This window comes from Theropithecus gelada, chromosome 12, assembly GCF_003255815.1.
Source record: "Theropithecus gelada isolate Dixy chromosome 12, Tgel_1.0, whole genome shotgun sequence".
Classification (NCBI taxonomy): Eukaryota; Metazoa; Chordata; class Mammalia; order Primates; family Cercopithecidae; genus Theropithecus; species Theropithecus gelada.
In genome coordinates, this window is record NC_037680.1 from 52,488,392 (window position 1) to 52,509,635 (window position 21,244).

At 52.7% G+C, this 21,244-nt stretch overlaps 3 protein-coding genes across 3 annotated transcripts; all 3 read left to right on the plus strand.

The window, feature by feature from the left end:
• The first annotated feature begins 251 nt into the window (after positions 1-251).
• Positions 252-2,111, plus strand: HOXD12 (homeobox D12). The gene is made up of 2 exons (XM_025405472.1): positions 252-825; positions 972-2,111. The coding sequence occupies exons 1-2, from the start codon at positions 252-254 to the stop codon at positions 1,208-1,210; spliced, it is 813 nt and encodes a 270-aa protein (XP_025261257.1). The 3' UTR covers positions 1,211-2,111.
• Positions 2,112-7,789: 5,678 nt separating this feature from the next.
• On the plus strand, positions 7,790-10,071 carry HOXD11 (homeobox D11). Its single transcript, XM_025404734.1, has 2 exons — positions 7,790-8,570; positions 9,323-10,071. The coding sequence occupies exons 1-2, from the start codon at positions 7,790-7,792 to the stop codon at positions 9,556-9,558; spliced, it is 1,017 nt and encodes a 338-aa protein (XP_025260519.1). The 3' UTR covers positions 9,559-10,071.
• Positions 10,072-17,052: 6,981 nt separating this feature from the next.
• Positions 17,053-20,370, plus strand: HOXD10 (homeobox D10). Its single transcript, XM_025404733.1, has 2 exons — positions 17,053-18,036; positions 19,378-20,370. The coding sequence occupies exons 1-2, from the start codon at positions 17,292-17,294 to the stop codon at positions 19,653-19,655; spliced, it is 1,023 nt and encodes a 340-aa protein (XP_025260518.1). The 5' UTR covers positions 17,053-17,291; the 3' UTR covers positions 19,656-20,370.
• The last annotated feature ends 874 nt before the right edge of the window (positions 20,371-21,244 follow it).

Below are 21,244 nucleotides of genomic sequence, written 5' to 3' on the forward strand. Positions count from 1 at the left end.
CTCAGAGAGTTAGTCTTCGCTCAACTTGATTTGGCTCTTCTGGCAGCCTAGTCTTTCGCCATCGAACATTGCGGGTGTTATCATAATACTCTGAAGGGGGGGAAAACGGGTCGGGGGGATGTAGGCGGTGCTGAAATGACCGGCTTTGAAGAACCTGCAGGCAAAGTTTCGTCCAATCGTCTGAGCCTGTCCTCTTATTCCCGGTTGTAACTAAATACTGTTGCGAGCGCAGCCGAAGCCCTTTGTTGGAGATGTGTGAGCGCAGTCTCTACAGAGCGGGCTATGTGGGCTCGCTTCTGAATTTGCAGTCGCCAGACTCTTTCTACTTCTCCAACCTGCGGCCGAATGGCGGCCAGTTGGCCGCGCTTCCCCCTATCTCCTACCCGCGCGGCGCGCTGCCCTGGGCCGCCACGCCAGCCTCCTGCGCCCCCGCGCAGCCTGCGGGCGCCACTGCCTTCGGCGGCTTCTCGCAGCCCTACCTAGCTGGCTCCGGGCCTCTCGGCCTGCAGCCCACAACAGCCAAGGACGGACCCGAAGAGCAGGCTAAGTTCTATGCGCCCGAAGCGGCCTCTGGGCCTGAGGAGCGCGGTCGTACCCGGCCTTCCTTCGCCCCCGAGTCTAGCCTGGCCCCTGCAGTGGCTGCTCTCAAAGCGGCCAAGTATGACTACGCGGGCGTGGGTCGTGCCACGCCGGGCTCCGCGACCCTGCTCCAGGGGGCTCCCTGCGCCCCCGGCTTCAAGGACGACACCAAGGGCTCGCTCAACTTGAACATGACAGTGCAGGCGGCGGGCGTTGCCTCCTGCCTGCGACCTTCACTGCCCGACGGTAAACGGTGCCCATGCTCCCCGGGCCGATTTGGGCCGGGACGGGAGGTGGGGTTCCAGGGAGAGTGTAAGGGGAGGTGAACCGCCTGGGGGCGGGCAGTAGACAGAGAACGGGCTGGGCTGACGTGGGTTGGGGCTGTGTTGCAGGCCTGCCGTGGGGGGCGGCCCCGGGGAGGGCTCGCAAGAAGCGGAAACCCTACACGAAGCAGCAGATTGCGGAGTTGGAGAACGAATTCCTCGTCAACGAATTCATCAACCGGCAGAAACGCAAGGAATTGTCCAATAGGCTGAACCTCAGCGATCAGCAGGTCAAAATCTGGTTCCAGAACAGGCGTATGAAGAAGAAGCGCGTGGTGCTGAGGGAGCAGGCGCTGGCGCTCTACTAGCCGTGCGCGTGGCCAGGGCCCGGCTGGGTCTGCCCTTTTGGACAGAGGCCTTGTTTGGGGAGGGGAATCTGGGGCCAAGGCTAAGGCTTTTCCTTCGGTTCCTTCTCTGCTAGTCCCAGAAGCCACCAAGAGATTTAGAGACCAGGCCAGCTGGGCCTCCTTGCTTTCCTCAGTCCCTGAGAAGCCCGTGAGAAACGTGCGGCAGTACAGTGCAACTCTGGCTGGCCTTAAGGCTTCCACGTGGGGGCACTGAGGCCACCTCTCCTTGCTCCTGGCTGGGGCATTTTCACCCACCGCTCATTCTTGCTCCCTGGTACCTGGATTTTTCTGTTTCCACCCAATTCGTTCTACCTTTCCCCCTCTCTCCAGCCCCTTCAGCCTATAGCAGTTGCCTAGTTAGGGCTCAGAGTGGAAGGCCTCCTGAGGGAATGGAAAGGACGGTGGGTACAATTAGGTCTCTGCAGCAGAAGCCCTTTGTGGCAAGGCCAGTATCTTCACTCTGGAGAAAGGAAAGGGCACCATCTACCCTCCACCCTCCTGTCTGTCCTGGCTGATTTGAGAGGACAAAAGCCACACTAGATCTTCAGACTTTGGGAGGAAAAGGGAGAGAAGAGGAGGGGCTGGGTATTGGGGTAAACTTGGAGATATCTCGAAATGAGAAATGTGAAATAGGCTGGCCCCTCCAGCTGGGTAGAATAGAGTGGAACCTTCATTTCCTGAGATTGGATGAGAGAGACTGGGGCTCCAGACAAAGTGCCATCTCCAGACAAGACTGGCAAATATTGCCCTACTCCCACCTTCTCATACATGCCTAGGCCAGGCCCATGAACCCTGTAACTGGATACCCAGAGCCAACCTCTGGGGAAAGGAGCTGCTGGTCTGCTTGGAAGCTCTGTTGCACAGGGAGGAGGGAAAGATATCCAAGGGGAGGAGAAGGGAGTGAACAAGAGGAGGAGGGGTGCTACACTCCAGCTGTAAATATGGCTTTCCAGTTGAGGTGAGTAAAGGTGTCGGCGCATCTTTCTTTCTTGAATTACCTTAATGGACTCCCAAAAGGGTAAGCAAAAGATCCTTCTCAAGAGTCAAGGGTTGGGGAAGGAAATCTCTTAGATTCTCCACCCAGCTAGCTGCTCTTGACAAAGCAAAGAGGACCAGAAGTTCCTCTCACCGTCTCCACCATCTGCCAACTCTACCAGAGGCCCAGCTACTGTGCCCCTTCTGAGGCATGTCTGGCCTGTCCCAGTGGAGACTTCAAGGCCCTGGACCCTGCCAGGCTTGCCTCAAGGAGGCAGGGGTTCCCAAATGCCAGGTGGAGTTGTTCTGGGTGTATTGGAGTGTCCCACCTTAATCTCAGTGAACAAAGCCTCCCTCTGGCCAGCTCATTCCACTATCCCTGCCTCTTTTCCCTCTCCTTCTGACATACAGCACTCCTCCTTCGCACCTCCTAGCATGATGCACAACAACCCAAGGATTCAGGATGCCTTCCCAAAGTCCAGTGATTTCTTTTCAGGGGAGGACCTGGCCCTAAACCTGGAGTGGGCACCTCACAGAGAGCCCTGAGCCTTAGCCCAACTGACTTCAGTTATGTTTAGACTAATTTCATTTTCTAGGCTATCTAATAGTTATCATGCATGTTTTGTTTTGATTTTGTCGAAAACAGTAGCTTGTATATATCAGACACAATATATACAAATGTTTTGAGTGAAAATAAATATTCAGGTCTGAGCCAAGCTGTCAAGGGGCTGAAGTCAATTTTTCAAAATGTTTTGGATTACCCCTTAATGTTTTTCAGGCCACCAAATTCGTTTTTCTTTTCTGACTGTTGTTTCACCGCGGGTGTTGACTGTTCGTTAAATGAGAAAATGGCTTCCGAGGCGGTCAGGAAATGGTGTGTAAAAGCCTCGAACCAAATATGTTTGGAATATCCAAAAGGGAAGGACCATGGCAAATGTGAGTGTGTCTCACACATTAAGGGGACTCTCAGCTTGTTGCAAGCTGGGACTTCTGCACTTAGCCTAAATTCTCAAACTTTAAAGCTTGCTGTTATTCAGGGTCTGTAAAGATTTGAGGTTCCTCAAATTTCAAAACAAAACGTCTGTCTCCACGGAGTTTTGGTCCGGCTTCTCTGGAACCGGCTAGGTCCTGCTAAATCCTTGATACCAGCAGGTTTACCAGGAGCCCAGCAGACTCCCTTGGGAAATGGGGCCTCAAAACTCCCTAGTCCATCTGAACCTCTAGCTCAGTCCAGGAAAGTCAGGGCCTGCTTGCTACTCATCTTCTTGCAAACACCAGCTCCTAGCTGGTGGAGGTATAAACTAGCTTCTAGCTAGAGGAAGAATTAGCAAAACTACTAAATCGCTAATACTAAATATCCAACATTTCAACTCCCCTTCCCAGAAGCAAATTTTTTATTATTCTTTATAATTAAATTTTTAATTGTTCTTTAATTGTATATACACACACAACTATATATACATATATGTATATATATTCAATAGGAGAGAAAGAAGCAAGAGCTGCCAAGGCCCTGTGGCTCAAAAGGATTCCCCACCTGGCTGGACACATAGAGGCTATGGTACCCAGAGCAGGATCTCCAAGTCTGACTCTGCATTCAGAGGTTTGCCTGCTCAAAAACAACTGAACAAAGGCAGAAGCCGCACTGAGCCCTCCGAAGGGTGGGGAAAGGAGGAGGAAAGCATACGTACTCAGATCCAGGCCTTAAGACAGACAACACGGAGGCCGTTTCTTTCCAAAATATATCATTAAATCATCGTGTTCTTTTCCTTTAGCCTGGGATGAGTGGGGGGAGGGGATATTCATGGAGATCACTCCTCACAGAAAATTAAATTATTCTAAATATAAAAGCGTATCTCTTGGTTCAGCAGTTTTTTCCAAATCTATCCCGTTTGCTATTTGACACAAATACAAAGACTCTGGTGTCTCCTTCCATAGCCTGGGTTCCCGCAGAGATTTGGAACCACTAAGAAATTTGTAAGAAAAAAAAAAATGCTGAAGAGAAAGGACGCTAAAATCTGAGTGCTCAACATTTCCTTCAGAAAGACAAATGCGTCCTCTGAAATGCTACAGTCCAAGCTGGCCTCTTGACTAAGAAAACGGTTTTAAAAAGAGAAAAAAACCAGCTTCGTCTGTCATTCAATCAGTTGCGAACTCAGAGGGCGGCGGGGGACCGGGGACGCTTTTAAGGCCTGGGGGTTCTCCCCCAGGGAGGCGGGCTGGGGAGGCTTCCGGGATGCCGGCGGGTGGAAGAGAAATCCGGAATCGTTGTAAATATTCATGTGGGGGGGGGATGCCCCTTTACCCGCCTCTCCCAGCTGCATTCCCCGCTCAGTGATAGTGGGGGAGGGCAAGGCGACTGCCCCACTGTCCTTAGACAAAGGTGATCTCCTCATATTTTTGTTCTCCCGTCGCTTGACTTAAGGAGTCCATTCCGAAGACTCTGCAGGGAAGGAACTGGCTCTGGGTGTTTTCCCTGCGTTTCTCTTCTTTCGTTTCTTAAAAGAGCATAAATAATTAAAGTTTGGCAGGGAGGAAAAGCTTTCTTGCAGAACTGTAGTGGCAATAAATGAAATGACTCAGAATCCCTTCCCCAGTCAGCTTTTACGAGAGCTGCCAGACAGTGTCTGTTCACGTTCTCCAGATACCAGGGGCGCCCTGACAAAGTTAAGGTCAAGTTAGTGTCTTATCTTGGGTGGCTCAAAATCACCGCATCGCGTCCCGTCGCTGTGCGGAAAGCTCTTCCTCGCAGAGCTGCTGGCTGCGCCCCGAAGGCCTGGTGCGCTCCCTGCGTTTCGGGTGGGGCCGCGCAGGCAAGGACAAGGCCACAGAGCCGGGGTCTTCACGGTAGGTTCTCGAGCGGGACGCGCGAGTCCGGAGGCTGCGGTTTTCCCTGGGTTTGGGGAATGGGGGCAGGAACTAGGAGGGAGTTGGGGCCAAAGAGCCAAGCGGGCTGGGACTGGAATGAAAGCGCTCTGGGTTGTGGAGTGGGTCGGGGGGCAAGGGTCCGCGCTAAGGAGCCGAAAGGGACCGGCCGCCCCCTTCCCCTGTGCACCGGCGCGCCACTGCAGTTGGCTCACCCTCCCCCGCCAAATCGCTGCTCCCGCCGGAGCTGCCGTCGCCATGTCGTTGAACTTGAATGGTTCGTCCTCCCCATTTCCCTCTTTGGCGGTCAGCAGGCTCCACACTGGGGGCGCCGGGCTGCCTGAGCCCCACCCCGTGCTGCCAGCAGAGAGAAGGTGCGAGAATTTTTGCGAACCCCCAGACACATAAAGACCCGGATTGAAGTCATCGCCGCTGCCCTGGGTCCTGAGCTACCGCAGGGCCAGTGTGCAGCGTCCGGGGAGCCATTTTAGGAGAGAGATCCAGGGGCGTCGACCACGAGTCCTAAAGGGAGAGGCTTGGGCCTGGGATGGAGATGGGGAAGCAGATACGTGTGCTGGGGGTCTGGGTTGAGAAGAATATCAGCTGGAATCTGGGCAGGGGTGCCAGTTGTGGGGAAGGAGCACACAAGATGGGCAGTTCTAGTTGGGGGAGGCTCGGTGCCCTCCAGTCGCCACAGACCTATTTGCGCAGTGTTGGGGGAGGGAAGCAGACATGGGAAGGGGCGGAGGAAGGAGAGAGGAAGGGAGAAAGGGAGGGAGGAGAAAAAGAGGAAGGGGGGGACATCAGCCAGAAAATAGATATTAGCTCAGACCACCCGCCTTTTCTCTGTCTGTCCGCACGGTGGGCAGAGCGCACAGCACCGGCACTGCAGCAGCCCGGGCCAGGGAGGGAACCAGCATCACAGCCAGCGCCGCCTGCCCTGGGTATAGGACTGAGGCCCAGGCCCCAGCACTGGGATTGCCTGGGCGGAGGAATCTTGGGGAAAGGGGCAGCCCCATGCCCTCGGTTCTGGGATTTGGGTTTGGGAAGGGACGGTTTACCTTTGAAAAGCGTCTTCTCTCTCGGAGGTGGGAGCCCAGGCCTCGCCTGGACCCATGGGCTAGGAGAGGGTCGCGGCAGGCTGGGAGGAGAGTGAGGCCTCAGGGGAGTGGATGGGGTGCCCCGCGAAGAGTCTGCCTCAGAGCCAGGTGACACAGAGGGGCTTCAGTAGGAAGTCAGGCGCCGCTGAGAGCCCTCAGAGAGACAACCTGTTTTGGGGGAGGGACTGAAGTGACCATGCCAGCCCAAGGGTGCCAGAAGAGCCTCGGGAAACGAAATGTGGATGCGCAGGCCTTGGCGGGGCTCCGAAGCAGTGAAGGGTCTGGGTGTAAGGTGGACACCCAGGCCAGGCCTGAAAGCAGAGGGGTGAGGAGGACGAAGGTGCGAGTGTGAGGGGGTTGTCTCTTGTGGGGAGCCAGCGGGAAGCCAGGCACCCTGAGAGTAGGACTCCAGATCCTTTTGTTCACCAGACTCCCCAGATTCTAGGGAGGCCAGGGGCCACGGGCTGAGCTCGCTCCTGGCCTTAGTGCTAAAGGGGAAGGCAGAGAGGCAACAGGGAGAGAGACAGAGACAGTGACACACAGCTTAGGGGAAAGGAGGGGAGAGGATGAGAGGGCAGAGAGAGACGGGAAAAAGGAGACGGGAAAGCAAGAGGAAGGAAGAAGGAAAGCGGAAAAGAAGGGGAAGGAGAGAAGTGAAGACATGAGAGAGAAGGGAGAAGACTGAAGAGAGACCAAGCAAGGAGAAAGAGAGACAACAGAGAGGGAAACCAGAGAAGAGGGAAGAGAGCCGGGTGGGCACGAAGGCCCCGGCCTAGGTGAGTGCCTAGGCGGTGAGTGGCCTGGGTTTTTCCGAGGTCAGCCCTCGCACCCCTGGGGGCAGAACCGGAAAGAGCCAAGTCACTCCGCGCTGAACGCGCTGGGCAGAGAAATATGTAAATCAGGGCTCCCTGCGCCCTAGAGAATGGCGAAATTACGCCCGCCCGGTGAACAAGAAGCAACAAGCTCCCAGGCGGGTGAGCTGCAGAGGGTGGCAGAGTCGCGGGGGAGGGAGCGGCTGCAGTAAGGGGGGTGGGGTTCGGAACCTCACACCCTCACACCTAGTTTCTAGCTTCTAGGGAGCCTGGAGCCGGGGCTCCCCCCCCCCTCCGCTCGCTGCTTCTCTCCCTTCCCCCTTCCTCCCCCTCTTCCCCCTCCTTCCTCCTCCCCACCGGCCTCGGTCCGCGTACTTAAAGCGGCGCGGGAGGGCAGACGCGGGCGGGCGGCCCGTTCGGGCGGTGGCAGATGCGCCCAGCGGTGGCAGCGGCCAGCGGCGCGCAGGTGACCGGCCTGAGGCGCAGCCTGGTCAGGGAGCGCCCTGGGAGAGCTGGCGGGAGAGGGCAGCCGATCCGCCCCCAGCGTCTCGGCGCCAGGAGCCGTCCCAGGGCGTGTTGGCGAGCGTTGATATAGATATAAGGACATTTCTCTTCATGGCGTCACGTGACATAATTACCACCAGAATCAATCAAGATGAATTGCACGTCAGCGCCCGGTGGGGATTTTTGCTTAGTTGATCCTGGCCCAAGCCTCTTGTGCAATCGATGGCTCAGGTTGGCTGCGCGGGGAGCGGCCAGGGGCTCGCTGGCGCGCACGCCGCTGAGCCATGAACGACTTTGACGAGTGCGGCCCGAGCGCAGCCAGCATGTACCTGCCGGGCTGCGCCTACTATGTGGCCCCGTCTGACTTCGCTAGCAAGCCGTCGTTCCTTTCCCAACCGTCGTCCTGCCAGATGACTTTCCCCTACTCTTCCAACCTGGCTCCGCACGTCCAGCCCGTGCGCGAAGTGGCCTTCCGCGACTACGGCCTGGAGCGCGCCAAGTGGCCGTACCGCGGCGGCGGTGGCGGCGGCAGCGCGGGGGGCGGCAGCAGCGGGGGCGGCCCCGGCGGGGGCGGCGGCGGCGCGGGGGGCTACTCTCCCTACTACGCGGCAGCAGCGGCGGCAGCCGCGGCGGCCGCGGCGGCCGAGGAGGCGGCCATGCAGCGCGAGCTGCTCCCGCCCGCGGGCCGCCGGCCGGACGTGCTCTTCAAGGCGCCTGAGCCGGTGTGCGCTGCGCCGGGGCCGCCACACGGCCCCGCGGGCGCCGCCTCCAACTTCTACAGCGCGGTGGGCCGCAATGGCATCCTGCCACAGGGCTTCGACCAGTTCTACGAGGCGGCGCCTGGGCCCCCGTTCGCCGGGCCGCAGCCCCCGCCGCCTCCCGCGCCGCCACAGCCCGAGGGTGCAGCGGACAAGGGCGACCCCAAGACCGGGGCTGGTGGCAGCGGGGGCAGTCCCTGCGCCAAGGCGACCACTGGCTCAGAGCCCAAGGGGGCAGCGGAAGGCAGCGGTGGCGACGGCGAGGGTCCCCCGGCGGAGGCGGGGGCCGAGAAGAGCGGCGGCGCAGGTAGGCACCGGGTGCTGGGAGAGCTGTGGGCCCGGGGGCCGCGGGGGCGGGGGGGCGGCGGGGGCCTCCCTCTGCTTGCGCCGTTTTATGTGCTACTTTATAAGCATTCGAAGAGGTTTATACATCCTATAAGATTTCCCGGGCCGTTGTAAAGCGTGTTTATGGTAGGAAACCAATTTAGGTGGGCTTAAGGTAGACTTGGAGGAGGACATTAATCGCTGTAGAGAGCCTTTTCCCAGTTTTGGGCAAGGGGGTGCTAGAGACCATGGAGGGAGGGAGGGAGATTTCAAGCCAGTGTGAGTGCGTACACCCGAGCCTCCTGCTTTTAAGGGAGAGAGGCGGGGGGTGGGAAGGGGGGGTAGTTTGATCCTTGCACTGGACTTTATCCAAGCCGCTAGCTGACGCGCGCCGCTGGAGTCAAGCAGATGCCCCGGCGGGCCCGCTCTTGTCTCTCTTCCCTCAGGTTCCACTTTAGAGCCTGCCTGGCCCTCTGCTTCCCCACCTCCGTGCCAGGCTGTGTGTGTGTGTGTGTGTGTGTGTGTGTGTGTCCGGGCGTGAACACATGTCCACGCCCGCACTCTCTCCTGTGCCCGCCCATATATCATCCCCCACGACGCAGGCAGGGCCTTTCAGCCGCGGCAGAGAACGTCCCCAACGGGGCCAGGGTCTGGCCCTCGCTCAGTGGCCCGGGCGGGCGGATGGGGGCTGGCAGACAGCGGCCTCTCTCACCCCTTGGTCTCTTTGCCTTGCAGTGGCCCCCCAGCGGTCCCGGAAAAAGCGCTGTCCCTATACCAAGTACCAGATCCGCGAACTGGAACGCGAGTTTTTCTTTAACGTGTACATAAACAAAGAGAAAAGACTTCAACTCTCTCGGATGCTCAACCTCACTGACCGGCAAGTCAAAATCTGGTTCCAGAATCGCAGGATGAAAGAAAAGAAACTGAACAGAGACCGTCTGCAGTATTTCACTGGAAACCCCTTATTTTGAGAGCTCCAGGAAGCGCCCCCTCCCCAGCCCCACTCACCCACCCTCCTTCTCACCAGCCTGCCCTCCGCAGGCCCAATGTCCTTGGGTTTAATGACGTCTCTTCTCTGTGGAACTTCACGATTCCTTCCCACGGTCAACTCGGGACCTCCCAGCGACCACTGCAGCCTGCGGACGAGGCCGGAACTTGGCCGAGCGGATCCTAATAAGGGGAAAATGGTAAATGCAAACGTCCCTTTACAATTTTACCGCCAATGTGCTGTCGTTCCCCCTCCCCCTCTCCGAGTCCTCGTGGGGACGCGGCGGGGTCTGTAGGAAGTTAGGCCGGGTTGGGTGTGCTAGAAGGCGCTGGTGTTTTGCTCTGAGTTTTAAGAGATCCCTTCCTTCCTCTTCGGTGAATGCAGATTATTTAAACTTTGGGAAATGTACCTTTAGTCTGTCATATCAAGGCATGAGTCACTGTCTTTTTTTTTTTTTTTTTTTTTTCGAATAAATGGTTTCTAGTAAAATGGAGGTTACAGCTTCAATACACTGTATGAATTCTCCTCTTCGAGGTTTAGTGCCTCATTAGGATATTTTAGTGGCCAGAACCCATGCAACTGAAAATCGAATGAAATACTTTTTAGTCCCACTAAAATGGTAGTCATTCCCTCCCACCACCTCTAGGTTACTGGTTTTAAAAATCATGTTAGTGATGAATTTCTGAATTGACGATGTGACCAAGAAATGCTGGCGCTGCCTTCTCCAGACAGTAAGGCTGGGGCAGCAGAAACCTGAGAAGCAAACTCCCACCCCTACCCCTAGTCTAATGTACTTGGGATTTCTGAAAGACAACAACCATTTTTAAAAACTGGTTAGAAAATCCAAATGATCTCTTACAAGCTAACAAGGAGCCACAGTCCCTTAAAAGAAGAAACCAAAATTAGAACCTTTCATTGAAGGGAGAAGTTTTCAAAAAGGAAGTCATCAGTAGGTGAAGAGGGCTTGCTGGTATCATCAGTGGACCTGAAGCAGGGAAGGTAAACCCTCCCCGCCCCCACTGAAATAGGGCCAGGAGCTGCAGACCCTCTCGTGGCATTTATCGCTTCAAGTTAAAGAATGTGGTGAGGGCTGTACTGCACTTTATGTTGCAGGGCCAGGCAGGCTGTTTACAAAACCTTGAACTGTCTAGACAACACCATAAAAGCCAAAGTTCTAAACAGCTTAATTGGGTTATATTATACACCTTCTGGTGGACCCAAAAGAGATTTCCGCAATGTGCAATAAACTGGAGGAGTGAGAAAAGCTTCTCTCTCTCTGAAAAGAGTGAAGTGAATCTTATGACTCTTAACCTCTCCTAAGCCCAAAGACAAAATATAAATCTGTAAATGCACAGTATCCCATGCATCTTCCAAGGAGTCATGCATTTCAAAATGCAATTTTAAAAATTGCTAAGCCTTATTTGGGAAGGAAAAAATAAGTGCATAAATGTATGCCTTTGAACTTCCGAAATGTCAAGGTCATCACCTTTAACCTTTCTGAATAATTAGGCGCCTTAAGGTTCTTCTTGATTTTCAGCTGCCACCCACTCTCACACATACATGCTCACACATAGCCAGAGCCACACACACACTTATGACCACACAAAATCATACCAGGAGCTCACCATAAATCTAAGAAAATTCCTAATTTCAGGATCAATAACCTTAATTTCCCTGCAAACGTTTGTGTAATGCAATAGCAGTCAACTTCTTTTTAAAAATACTGATTAGATTAAAATGCCTGCTAGCTGCTTTCACTACAGCTAGGAAAGGCTGAGAATTTTGGCGGGGGGTCTTAAATAGTGATCCCCTTTGCTTTAATGAAGAACTGCAGTTTTAAAATCAAGCATTTGAAAGAGGGAGTTCTGTGCACCCTACACCTTCATTAAATTTGAAAGCAAGTTGCCACCCTGTGAAATAAATTATTGCACTTTCTATAATAAGGAACAAAAGGAAATATAATTATATTGCTTTTAAAAGCATCCTTTGGTGAAAGATGCAATGAAAACAAAGCCTACAATCGAAAAATTTCGTTAAGAAGGGGATTCCTTTGTTTGGGATTCTAGATATCGGTTAAAATGTCAGTGCCACAATAGTATGATCGTTACATGAGCTTAAAACTGTTTTTTTGTTTCTTTCTGTTTCCATCTATTTTTTAAAAACTTCATCTAAACACAGCAAGCTTGTGTGCCCACCACCCAAGGCAAGCCGAACCCGAGATACCATTTCCCGTTTGCAGGGGCCTGGAGATCCACACGAGGGCGCGCTCACGTTCCAGAAACCGCGTTTGACCAAGAGGCCGCGGTACCTTATCTGTCCAATACTGGATTCTAATAGGCGACCTCAACCCCTTACAAACAGGCGGCAGCTAAGGTGTTTGCTAGTTTATTTGTTCTAAGCAGCCATGAGGTGTGAGAAGCTGTATAGAGACAGAAAACGGAGCAACTAGATTCAAGAAACAGATAACCTAATCTTTGTCTTTTTAAAGATAAAGCTATTGCAAAAGAATAGCTTGGTATAACTTGATGGTGTGGAGGAGAGTTTTCAAAGATAAATGTATGCATTTTGAAATACACCATAGCCACTGCTAGTTAATTAAATTAGGGAAAATCAATTTTCTTGGTTTCAGTGTGGTGAGCCTTGTCTAGGGTTGGACACCCCCCACTTACATCCCCCTACCCCCCCCTCGCAAAAACAAAAATACAAAACAAAAACAAACAAAAAAAAAAACAAAAAAACCTTCGTCGGTTTTGCTCCCTCTCAGACCGCCTGGAATGATTAAAAGGCTTTTGTTTATAACAGATCAGGGCGCGGCCAACTTAACCAAATGTTAGAAAAAAATAAGACGAATGGGGGACTGGGAGAATCGTTCTGGTTTAGGGAGCCCGGGGCCGTGCCTGGCGTGCGCGGCTACCAGTGGCGACCGGGTGGCGCCGGCAGGACTGTGAGTTGGTGTGCCCAGGCCAGGCTGGGCTGATGCGGCCACGGGAGGCAGCAGGCACTGGGGGAAACGTTTATACTTCAAGGCGTTGTGGAACGGGGAATGTATTTGAAGCAAACGGGCTTTGCGTTTGACAGAACACGCCACCCTTCCAAACTGCACGCCGGTCTTGAGCAGAATTGAATTTTGACTCTCAAAAGCAGTGCATTCGTTGTGTGCCCTCCCTCCTCCAGCAAAGCCCCTGACCTTGGAGAGGGCCTGTGTCCCCGTCCGGAGTTCACAAGAGAGGAGACAGGGCTGCCGGACATTGGCCTCTCTAAGGGAGGATGACTGCCCCCTTTCCCTCTCCGAAGTTCATTGTGAAGAGCCTGCAACCCCCAGAATTAGCGCCAGCCTTGTTGACCCTCCAAGCCCTGGACCAAAGGCCCTAGGGCCTGCCGCTCGCCCGTCTCCCGGAGCTGGCCTCAGCTTTGGTGGGGAGGCTGGGGCGCCAGTGAGCCCCCAGGCGAGGCTTCAACGAGTGGTGTGGGTGTTCCCCGCGGGCAACCTTGGCTCCACTAGTCTGACCGCCGGTCCAGCTTGGCCATAGTGAGGCAACCTTTCCCGAGGCTGAACGGGGTCCTCGGTCTACGTGGAGTGAGAACTGCCCTCCCTAAATGTCGTTGTGTTCCTCCCAAGGCGGCCCCAGCGGCTGCACATCTGGCTGTGCGGGGGCCCCTTGTACTTGGCTGGCAGCCGCCTGCGAAACACCGCTTCTCAGCGGTCTGCAGTTCCTTTCCTCCCTGCGCCCAAGATGGGCCTGACAAGGGCCGGGAATCAGACCAGGACCTCTGGGGGCTGAAGATCTCTCCCCACCCCCATCTTTCAGAGTGTGTGGGGCTTGCGGAGAGTGGCCTTGGATCCTGAGGCGCCAAGGTCTCAGACTCTGAAGTGGAAGGGAAATGCGCGAAGTAGGAGTCTTTTGTGTCTGTGAAGAAAGAGGCTCTCCGGCCGCCGGCCCTTGTTGCACGTCTCGATAGACCCCTTATTGCATTGGTGGTAGACTCCTCATTTGCCCACTAGATTTCCTTTCACCTTGGCTTGGAGGTGCACAGTGCAACCCGGAGCAGAGCCCTGGGAAGACAGCTTTTCATTGACTCCATCCGCTCTGTCCCCAAAGAGTGACACAGCCCAGAGGTGGCTCGGGACCCTAATCGGGGTGACCCTAAGAGCCCACAGGTCCACTCAGGCCCAGGGCTTCAACTTTTCTTCCAGGAGACAAGAGTGCAGATGCAAGTCACTTTTTGATTACAAATGCTAATTTCTTGCTCAAGTTATTCTTTTAATTTTTCCCTCAAGTTATTCTTTTAATTTTTAAAGAACTGTGGCAGGAAGACGGGCGTCTTGGTACAAATATGGGTATTCATCTCCTTTATGGTGCAATATTGATTTATTATTAATGGTAACTGCTCCAACTGATCTAAAGATGATCAAAACCATCAGCTACATTAAATACTCATAAGCAAAATAAAGGCTGGCCTTTAGAGCACTGCCTTTTTATTCCATTTGTCTCATCTCAGCCTTAGAGTCTTAGGCACACTTTCCATCCTTTGGGGCTCAGATCATTCTTTTGTATTATTTCTATCTTGCTCGATTTTTAAATGATAAAATATCTCAAAATATTGGCAGTCTCTAGTCTCAAGGAGAGGGTCTGAAGGCAGAAATTTTAAAGATAAAAATAGAATTTTTTTAGAACAGATTCAGAACTACATCTGATATACACATTTTTGTCTGTGAGTAAAAACCTATGTAACTCTAATATGGGAGTGACTTTGAGCTCAAAGTCACTGAAAGCTGAAATGGAAAGGTCCCCAAATTCTGAAGACACATCCTGCCTATTCACTGCAGACCTACCCGCCCGCAAGGAATTGGTTGTTTTTAGCCTGTATGTTTTCTTCATGTATAAATAAAGATTATGAAAGGGCATTTGATGGGCATAAAATTCCCGATTAGATTAAGCAGTCTTGGCTTGCTTAGGGTAGGGAAAATTGGGCAAACGAGTTCCCAGCAGCTCTCTTGGCCGAGAGGCAAAAGGGAGACACTCGATACTGCTGGAGCGCCAAGCTGGTGTCAGGACGCCTGCGGCAAGCGAGTGCAGCGGGCACTTTATCCAGCCTTGGGCACGCTTAGCCCTGGCTCGGAACAAGATCTCTACTATGTGAGAAAGCAAATTTCAGGGCGCTGATCAGTGGTTGTCAGCTTTGAACAGTACCTTAGCAACCTAGAGTCAAAAGTTACGGGTTGTTTTTTTTCCCCCCCCCCCTGCGTCCTCAACCCCCACCCCCAAGCTCAAAAACAGCCACCCCTGTGGAAAGGTAATGTTTAAACCTCAGGCTGTGCTGGGATGCCGCAGCCAAAGCAGTTAGAGGCGCCAGGCTTTTAACCTGACAATGATGTTGTATTTGAACAGCTGCATAAAGGTTTAAAAGGTCTGTCTCATTGCCACCGCGGAGTTTTTAAAAAGAGGTTATTGTTTGGGCGAGAGCACTGAGAGGGAACAAGCGAAACAGTCCCAAGGCCGAAAATAATGTTCAATGCTTGTTTCCACCAGGCCAGGGGAGATTCCTTTTTGGGAAGAGGGACAAAGGGTTTGTTGGGAAAGGGTTTTGTAAAGGAGCGGGCGGGCTACTAGGTCCCCCAGAATGCTGAGGCGCTTTAATGAACATCAGGCCCCAAAGGAACGTTCTGTTGAGGCGGAAACCCAATTTACCCACAAGTTCAGTATGTGGGCCTGAAATCCAAGGCCAGCCCATGCCCCAGCGAGTGTGGGGAAAAGAGAACACAAATGCCCTCCCAGACTGAGAACTGGTTCACGGTCAGAGTTTCTGGGGCTGCTTTAGCTTCTCGGCTGGCAGGAAGGGAACCTGGCAGGCTGAAGGACGGCTGCAAGCCCTGGCCAGCCCCTCACTCAGGGCAAGTCTTTGGAAATCAAGGTTAAAGCTCCCCGCTGCTGCCCCGAGGCCCGGGCTTCCGCAGGGCGGCTCACCCGCCTGCAACCAGAGAGGGAGGGAGGAAGTTGTTGAAGTTTCTCATAAAACTCTGAGTTTCCATGGTGGTAGTGGTGGTAGTGGTGGTTCTTTAATGAGCTGGACCACAACATCAGACCATATCCTCTTTATAGAACTTTCCCTCACCAAAGGAAACAGAGAACTAAGATTCCCACCGCCTTCCCCTCCCTTACCCAAGTAAAGCCTTGTCAAATAATTTTAGGAATTGTCCAAAACTGTAAAACTCAACTTCTGACAAAAGTACAGCTTTTAATATTTGACAATTTGTGTTAAAACAAAAATTGACCTTCTTGGTTAGCAGCGAAGGGAAAAAAATCAATAGTATAATTTTCAATAATTCATAAAGTGAACGCCATTATGCTAAATTTAACTATTAATCTTATCCTTTACAAAGTCTCGATTGATTTGTTAATAAAGTATCTTCCCGTGTGTGGCAACAGCGGGCATAACTCTTTAAAAACCTTCAGAAGCAAGAAAATTACCAAGTAGCCCAAGAATGTAGATGAGAATTTTATTGATCGCCCTGATTCTTCTTAATATGTATTAATAAATTCCACAACCTTTTGTACCTTGCACTTGTCAGAAACCAATGCTTTTACAAAATCCATAAAAGGAAAACATTTTTCTTTGCAGAAGAACCAAATGACACCTTTGCATTTCTCTCTGTCCTCCTTGGCCCAGTCAATTTTCTAAAACTTCTGGATTCTGAGGGTCAGACTTTCTCCTATTCTTAAATTTTTTTTCCTTTCCTCCTTCCTTTCTGCCCTCCATTATCAGGGTGTGGGGAGAGAAACCTCGATTTAGTTCTCCTGCCGGGAGCCGGAGGGACGCTTTCGCGGATAGTGAACTGTTAGCAAAGAATTGTCTCTGGGCTGAAAGCTCCCAGATGTCCGGCCCCGCAGAGGTCAGGGTGTGGTTCCTCTGAGAGCCGAAGGATCGTGTAGCCCGCTGGGGCGCATAGGGACCGGGAGCCAGGCAGGAGGACCGAGGGGGAGGACAACGCCGGGACCCGACCCATCCATGGGGATCTGGGCCCAGCCAGCTGCTTGGCCTCCCGGCCCTCTCGGCCCTTTTTTGCCTCCACCCTCCGAGAGACACCTTGGCCGCTTCTTTGCCCCGAGGGGTCTTTCCTTTGGACCCCTGAGGTGGGATGTCTCAGGACCCGCGGAATCCGACTCACCTTCCCCGCTGGGCTGCCCGGAACTAAATTAACCAGCCTGCGCCCCCACCCGCTTGTCCTGGACCCGGCCCTCTTAAGCGCGTTCTGCCTGGGTGTGTGTGGGGGGGATGCTTCTGTGCGCTGGCGCCAGGGCACTCTGGCTTCCCTCCCCGTCCGTGTGTGTCCACTTGGAGGCCCCTAGAGCTGAGCCTTTCCTTCCGCCAGTTGGGTCCAGTGGCCGAAGCGGGGGACGCGAGTGGGGCGGGCTGGCCTGGCGTGCCCTGGAGAGGCGGACTGGAGGGCGGCGGAGAGCGCTGGGCCGGTTGTCTCCAGCGCGCACTATCGCGGGCGCGTAGTAGATGTCGCTGTTGTCCGTGCTTACGCGGCTGGCCGGCCAGGCTCTGGAGCACGTGACCTGAGAGGAGGCTGCGGCTCAAGGCCATTTTCAAATCTCATTGGCTTGGTTGTCATGTGGTCGGCAGAGGCATCCACAATTACACGGGGAATGTTTTCCTAGAGATGTCAGCCTACAAAGGACACAATCTCTCTTCTTCAAATTCTTCCCCAAAATGTCCTTTCCCAACAGCTCTCCTGCTGCTAATACTTTTTTAGTAGATTCCTTGATCAGTGCCTGCAGGAGTGACAGTTTTTATTCGAGCAGCGCCAGCATGTACATGCCACCACCTAGCGCAGACATGGGGACCTATGGAATGCAAACCTGTGGACTGCTCCCGTCTCTGGCCAAAAGAGAAGTGAACCACCAAAATATGGGTATGAATGTGCATCCTTATATACCTCAAGTAGACAGTTGGACAGATCCGAACAGATCTTGTCGAATAGAGCAACCTGTTACACAGCAAGTCCCCACTTGCTCCTTCACCACCAACATTAAGGAAGAATCCAATTGCTGCATGTATTCTGATAAGCGCAACAAACTCATTTCGGCCGAGGTCCCTTCGTACCAGAGGCTGGTCCCTGAGTCTTGTCCCGTTGAGAACCCTGAGGTTCCCGTCCCTGGATATTTTAGACTGAGTCAGACCTACGCCACCGGGAAAACCCAAGAGTACAATAACAGCCCCGAAGGCAGCTCCACTGTCATGCTCCAGCTCAACCCTCGTGGCGCGGCCAAGCCACAGCTCTCCGCTGCCCAGCTGCAGATGGAAAAGAAGATGAACGAGCCCGCGAGCGGCCAGGAGCCCACCAAAGTCTCCCAGGTGGAGAGCCCCGAGGCCAAAGGCGGCCTTCCCGAAGAGAGGAGCTGCCTGGCTGAGGTCTCCGTGTCCAGTCCCGAAGTGCAGGAGAAGGAAAGCAAAGGTCGGTATGAGCAGAGTTGCCACCCCAGCGGGGCGCGCAGCCCGGGAACCCGGCAGAGAGGGAGTGCCGGGGTGCCCAGCGCCGAGCCGGCGCCCGACTTGGCAGGTGCTGCTCCGCCTGGCTTTTAGAGGGCTGATCTCAGCCCTGAGAGAGTCCCCGCTTCTCCCCTGCTGCCCTGGCCCTCCCCGCCAGTCCTGGCCCCACACTGATGGCGCCCGGGCAGAGGAAAAGCTTGCGGGTTTTATTTTTCCTGAGCTAGACCTGAAACACAACAAAAGAGCGCAAAGGAGACCTGCGGCTCGTAAACACGACCCCAGAGCCTCCTTTCTCCTGCTCAGAGTTGCAGTTCCAGTTTTGCCTTGAGCCCAGTGATCATGTTAAGGTGACCCAGGGCACCGTGTTCGTGTTCACGTGTATGCACCCCGCATCCTGCGAGCTTGGGGATGGTGAGGGGAAAGAGATGGCTGGTCTGGTTGGTGCTTGAGTTGGGAAACAGGGCTTACTGCCTTTGCTGGGCTAGGTAACCTTGGCTTTGTTTAGGAAAAGTGCTGCAGGCTTTGCAATCCGTCGGCAAAGAGGGCAAAGGCGGAGGGGGAGAGTGGAACCCGCATTGCCCACCCTGCAAGGCCAGCCTTAGTGCTGGGCTAAGGAAAAGAGCCAGGGATCTGGCTTTTTGAGAAGGAACCCCGCTCCTCTCCCCCAGTGCTTAGAGGTGGGCCACGGTAGGGGGCTCCATTTCTGGGGGAATGCTTTTGTGTGGGGGCAAACAGACATGAAAATTAAGGAAATTCTAGGGAATGCAACAATACCCAGGCAAGGTGGGAAAGGTGCTCTAGCTTCCCCATTTATCTTTTGAAAGAGAATGAGCACCTATAAACCTGACTGTGGGGCTCCCTGACTGCCTAGGAGAGGTGGGGAAGAAGCCGCAGATTTGGGGACTTGAGGCAGCAGTGGGGTTGGTAGGCTTGTCCAGGTTGTGGCTTATTCCCCTCGGTCCCTGTTACAAGCTGAACCCTTAGAATGTTGCTGGGGTGATCTGGAAAGTTTACTATTGTACTAATGTTTTGTACAAGTCAGAAAGTTGAAAGAGAGAGAGAGAGAACCCAAATGCAGACTGTCCTGCCATCATGTCATTTACATAATGAGGTATCGGTGTAAGATTCCCTTCCAGGGCCCACTTCATGTGAGTAATGTTTAATACTAGCATTTTCCAAAGCGGCCTGGCTGCCAGCAGGGTCATGGCCAAGGGTACATTTGAACAGACTGAAGAAAAAAACCAAAACCAAAAAAAAAACAAAAACTCTTGATTTTTTTTTCTTCTTCTCCCTTTAATTTTGTTAGAGGAAATCAAGTCTGATACACCAACCAGCAATTGGCTCACTGCAAAGAGTGGCAGAAAGAAGAGGTGCCCTTACACTAAGCACCAAACGCTGGAATTAGAAAAAGAGTTCTTGTTCAATATGTACCTCACCCGCGAGCGCCGCCTAGAGATCAGTAAGAGCGTTAACCTCACCGACAGGCAGGTCAAGATTTGGTTTCAAAACCGCCGAATGAAACTCAAGAAGATGAGCCGAGAGAACCGGATCCGAGAACTGACCGCCAACCTCACGTTTTCTTAGGTCTGAGGCCGGTCAGAGGCCAGGATTGGAGAGGGGGCACCGCGTTCCAGGGCCCAGTGCTGGAGGACTGGGAAAGCGGAAACAAAACCTTCACCGCTCTTTGTTTTTTGTTTTGTTGTATTTTGTTTTCCTGCTAGAATGTGACTTTGGGGTCATTATGTTCGTGCTGCAAGTGATCTGTAATCCCTATGAGTATATATATATATATATATATACACACATACATATATATATTAAAAAACTTAGCACGTGTAATTTATTATTTTTTCATCGTAATGCAGGGTAACTATTATTGCGCATTTTCATTTGGGTCTTAACTTATTGGAACTGTAGAGCATCCATCCATCCATCCAGCAATGTGACTTTTTCATGTCTTTCCTAACACAAAAGGTCTATGTGTGTGGTTAGTCCACGAACTCATGGCATTTTGAATACATCCAGTACTTTAAAAATGACATATATATTTAAAAAAAAAAAAAAAGATTAAGAAAACCCACAAGCTTGGAGGGAGGGGGACTTAAAAAGCACATTACAATGTATCTTTTCACAAATGAATTTAGCAATTGTCCTTGGTGAGATGGGATATTGATGATTTATGCCTTGTAGCCTTTCCCTTGTGGTGCATCTGTGGTTTGGTAGAAGTACAACAGCAACCTGTCCTTTCTGTGCATGTTCTGGTCGCATGTATAATGCAATAAACTCTGGAAACGAGCTCGCTCCTTCTGCTTTCTCAAATGGAAATATGTTATGGTGGAAAAGAAAGCCTATGGTGAGATTATCTTCTGGTTACACTCCCTTTTGGGGGCATTTGGGCAAGGGAGTGATAGACTAGTAGGGAAAGGGAGATGGGGGAGAAAAGCTGGAGGAGGCCTAGGGTATTGGATTTTGGCAGTGGTTGAGGGAGAGGAATGATAAGCTAGCCTGAGAGTGAAGTTTTCATAACTGGGAGGAAGGGGAGTCTCCTCTTTCCTTTCCTAGTCCCCAGTGACAGTAATATAATTGCACTCTCAATGGGTGTGAGCTTTCCTCTGGCCTGAACCTGGTAAGTAAGCCTATACCCCAAGCCACTTTCTCCTTAAAGCTTCCCATTTGTGTGTTTTTCTCCTCTTTGGTTTTGGTTGTGTTGTTTTTAATGCTTTCAGTGGCATCTTGGTGATTTCTGGCTGGCGAGCAATCATCAGGGGCTAGGTTGAAGCTAGTCTTGCCCACCTGGAAGTTGCCGGCCTTCATTACAGGAGCAAGGACAAGCAGCAGTGTAGCACTGCAGCGGATCCAATTCTGTCCCCTTTCCCTCAGCCCTACCCCCATCCCAAGCGCAAGACAGCCAGACCCCAGAGAAGCCGAGGATGGGTGAGTTTTCCCATCCGATTTTGCCTTGATCTCCTTGTGGACGGGTTTTATGCTCAGTCATTACCTTTTAGTGGCCCACATTAAAAATTTTTTAAAGGAAGAAATGAAAAGATTTCCCCCAGTCTTTCCTCTATTTAATTACAAAATGCTGGTGGCATCTGGGATGCAAGAAAATGCAGAAAGCGTGACTGAAAATTTTGCAAATGAACATAACTTCCTATGAAGTCTAATGTTCCATT

Bases quoted from the DNA above. Each gene is read 5' to 3' on its own strand.
- HOXD12 (XM_025405472.1), top strand. From the start codon at position 252: ATGTGTGAGCGCAGTCTCTACAGAGCGGGCTATGTGGGCTCGCTTCTG. The intron at 826-971 runs GTAAACGGTGCC...GCTGTGTTGCAG, and splicing joins GCGACCTTCACTGCCCGACG to GCCTGCCGTGGGGGGCGGCC.
- HOXD11 (XM_025404734.1), top strand. From the start codon at position 7,790: ATGAACGACTTTGACGAGTGCGGCCCGAGCGCAGCCAGCATGTACCTG. The intron at 8,571-9,322 runs GTAGGCACCGGG...TTTGCCTTGCAG, and splicing joins CGAGAAGAGCGGCGGCGCAG to TGGCCCCCCAGCGGTCCCGG.
- HOXD10 (XM_025404733.1), top strand. From the start codon at position 17,292: ATGTCCTTTCCCAACAGCTCTCCTGCTGCTAATACTTTTTTAGTAGAT. The intron at 18,037-19,377 runs GTCGGTATGAGC...TAATTTTGTTAG, and splicing joins GCAGGAGAAGGAAAGCAAAG to AGGAAATCAAGTCTGATACA.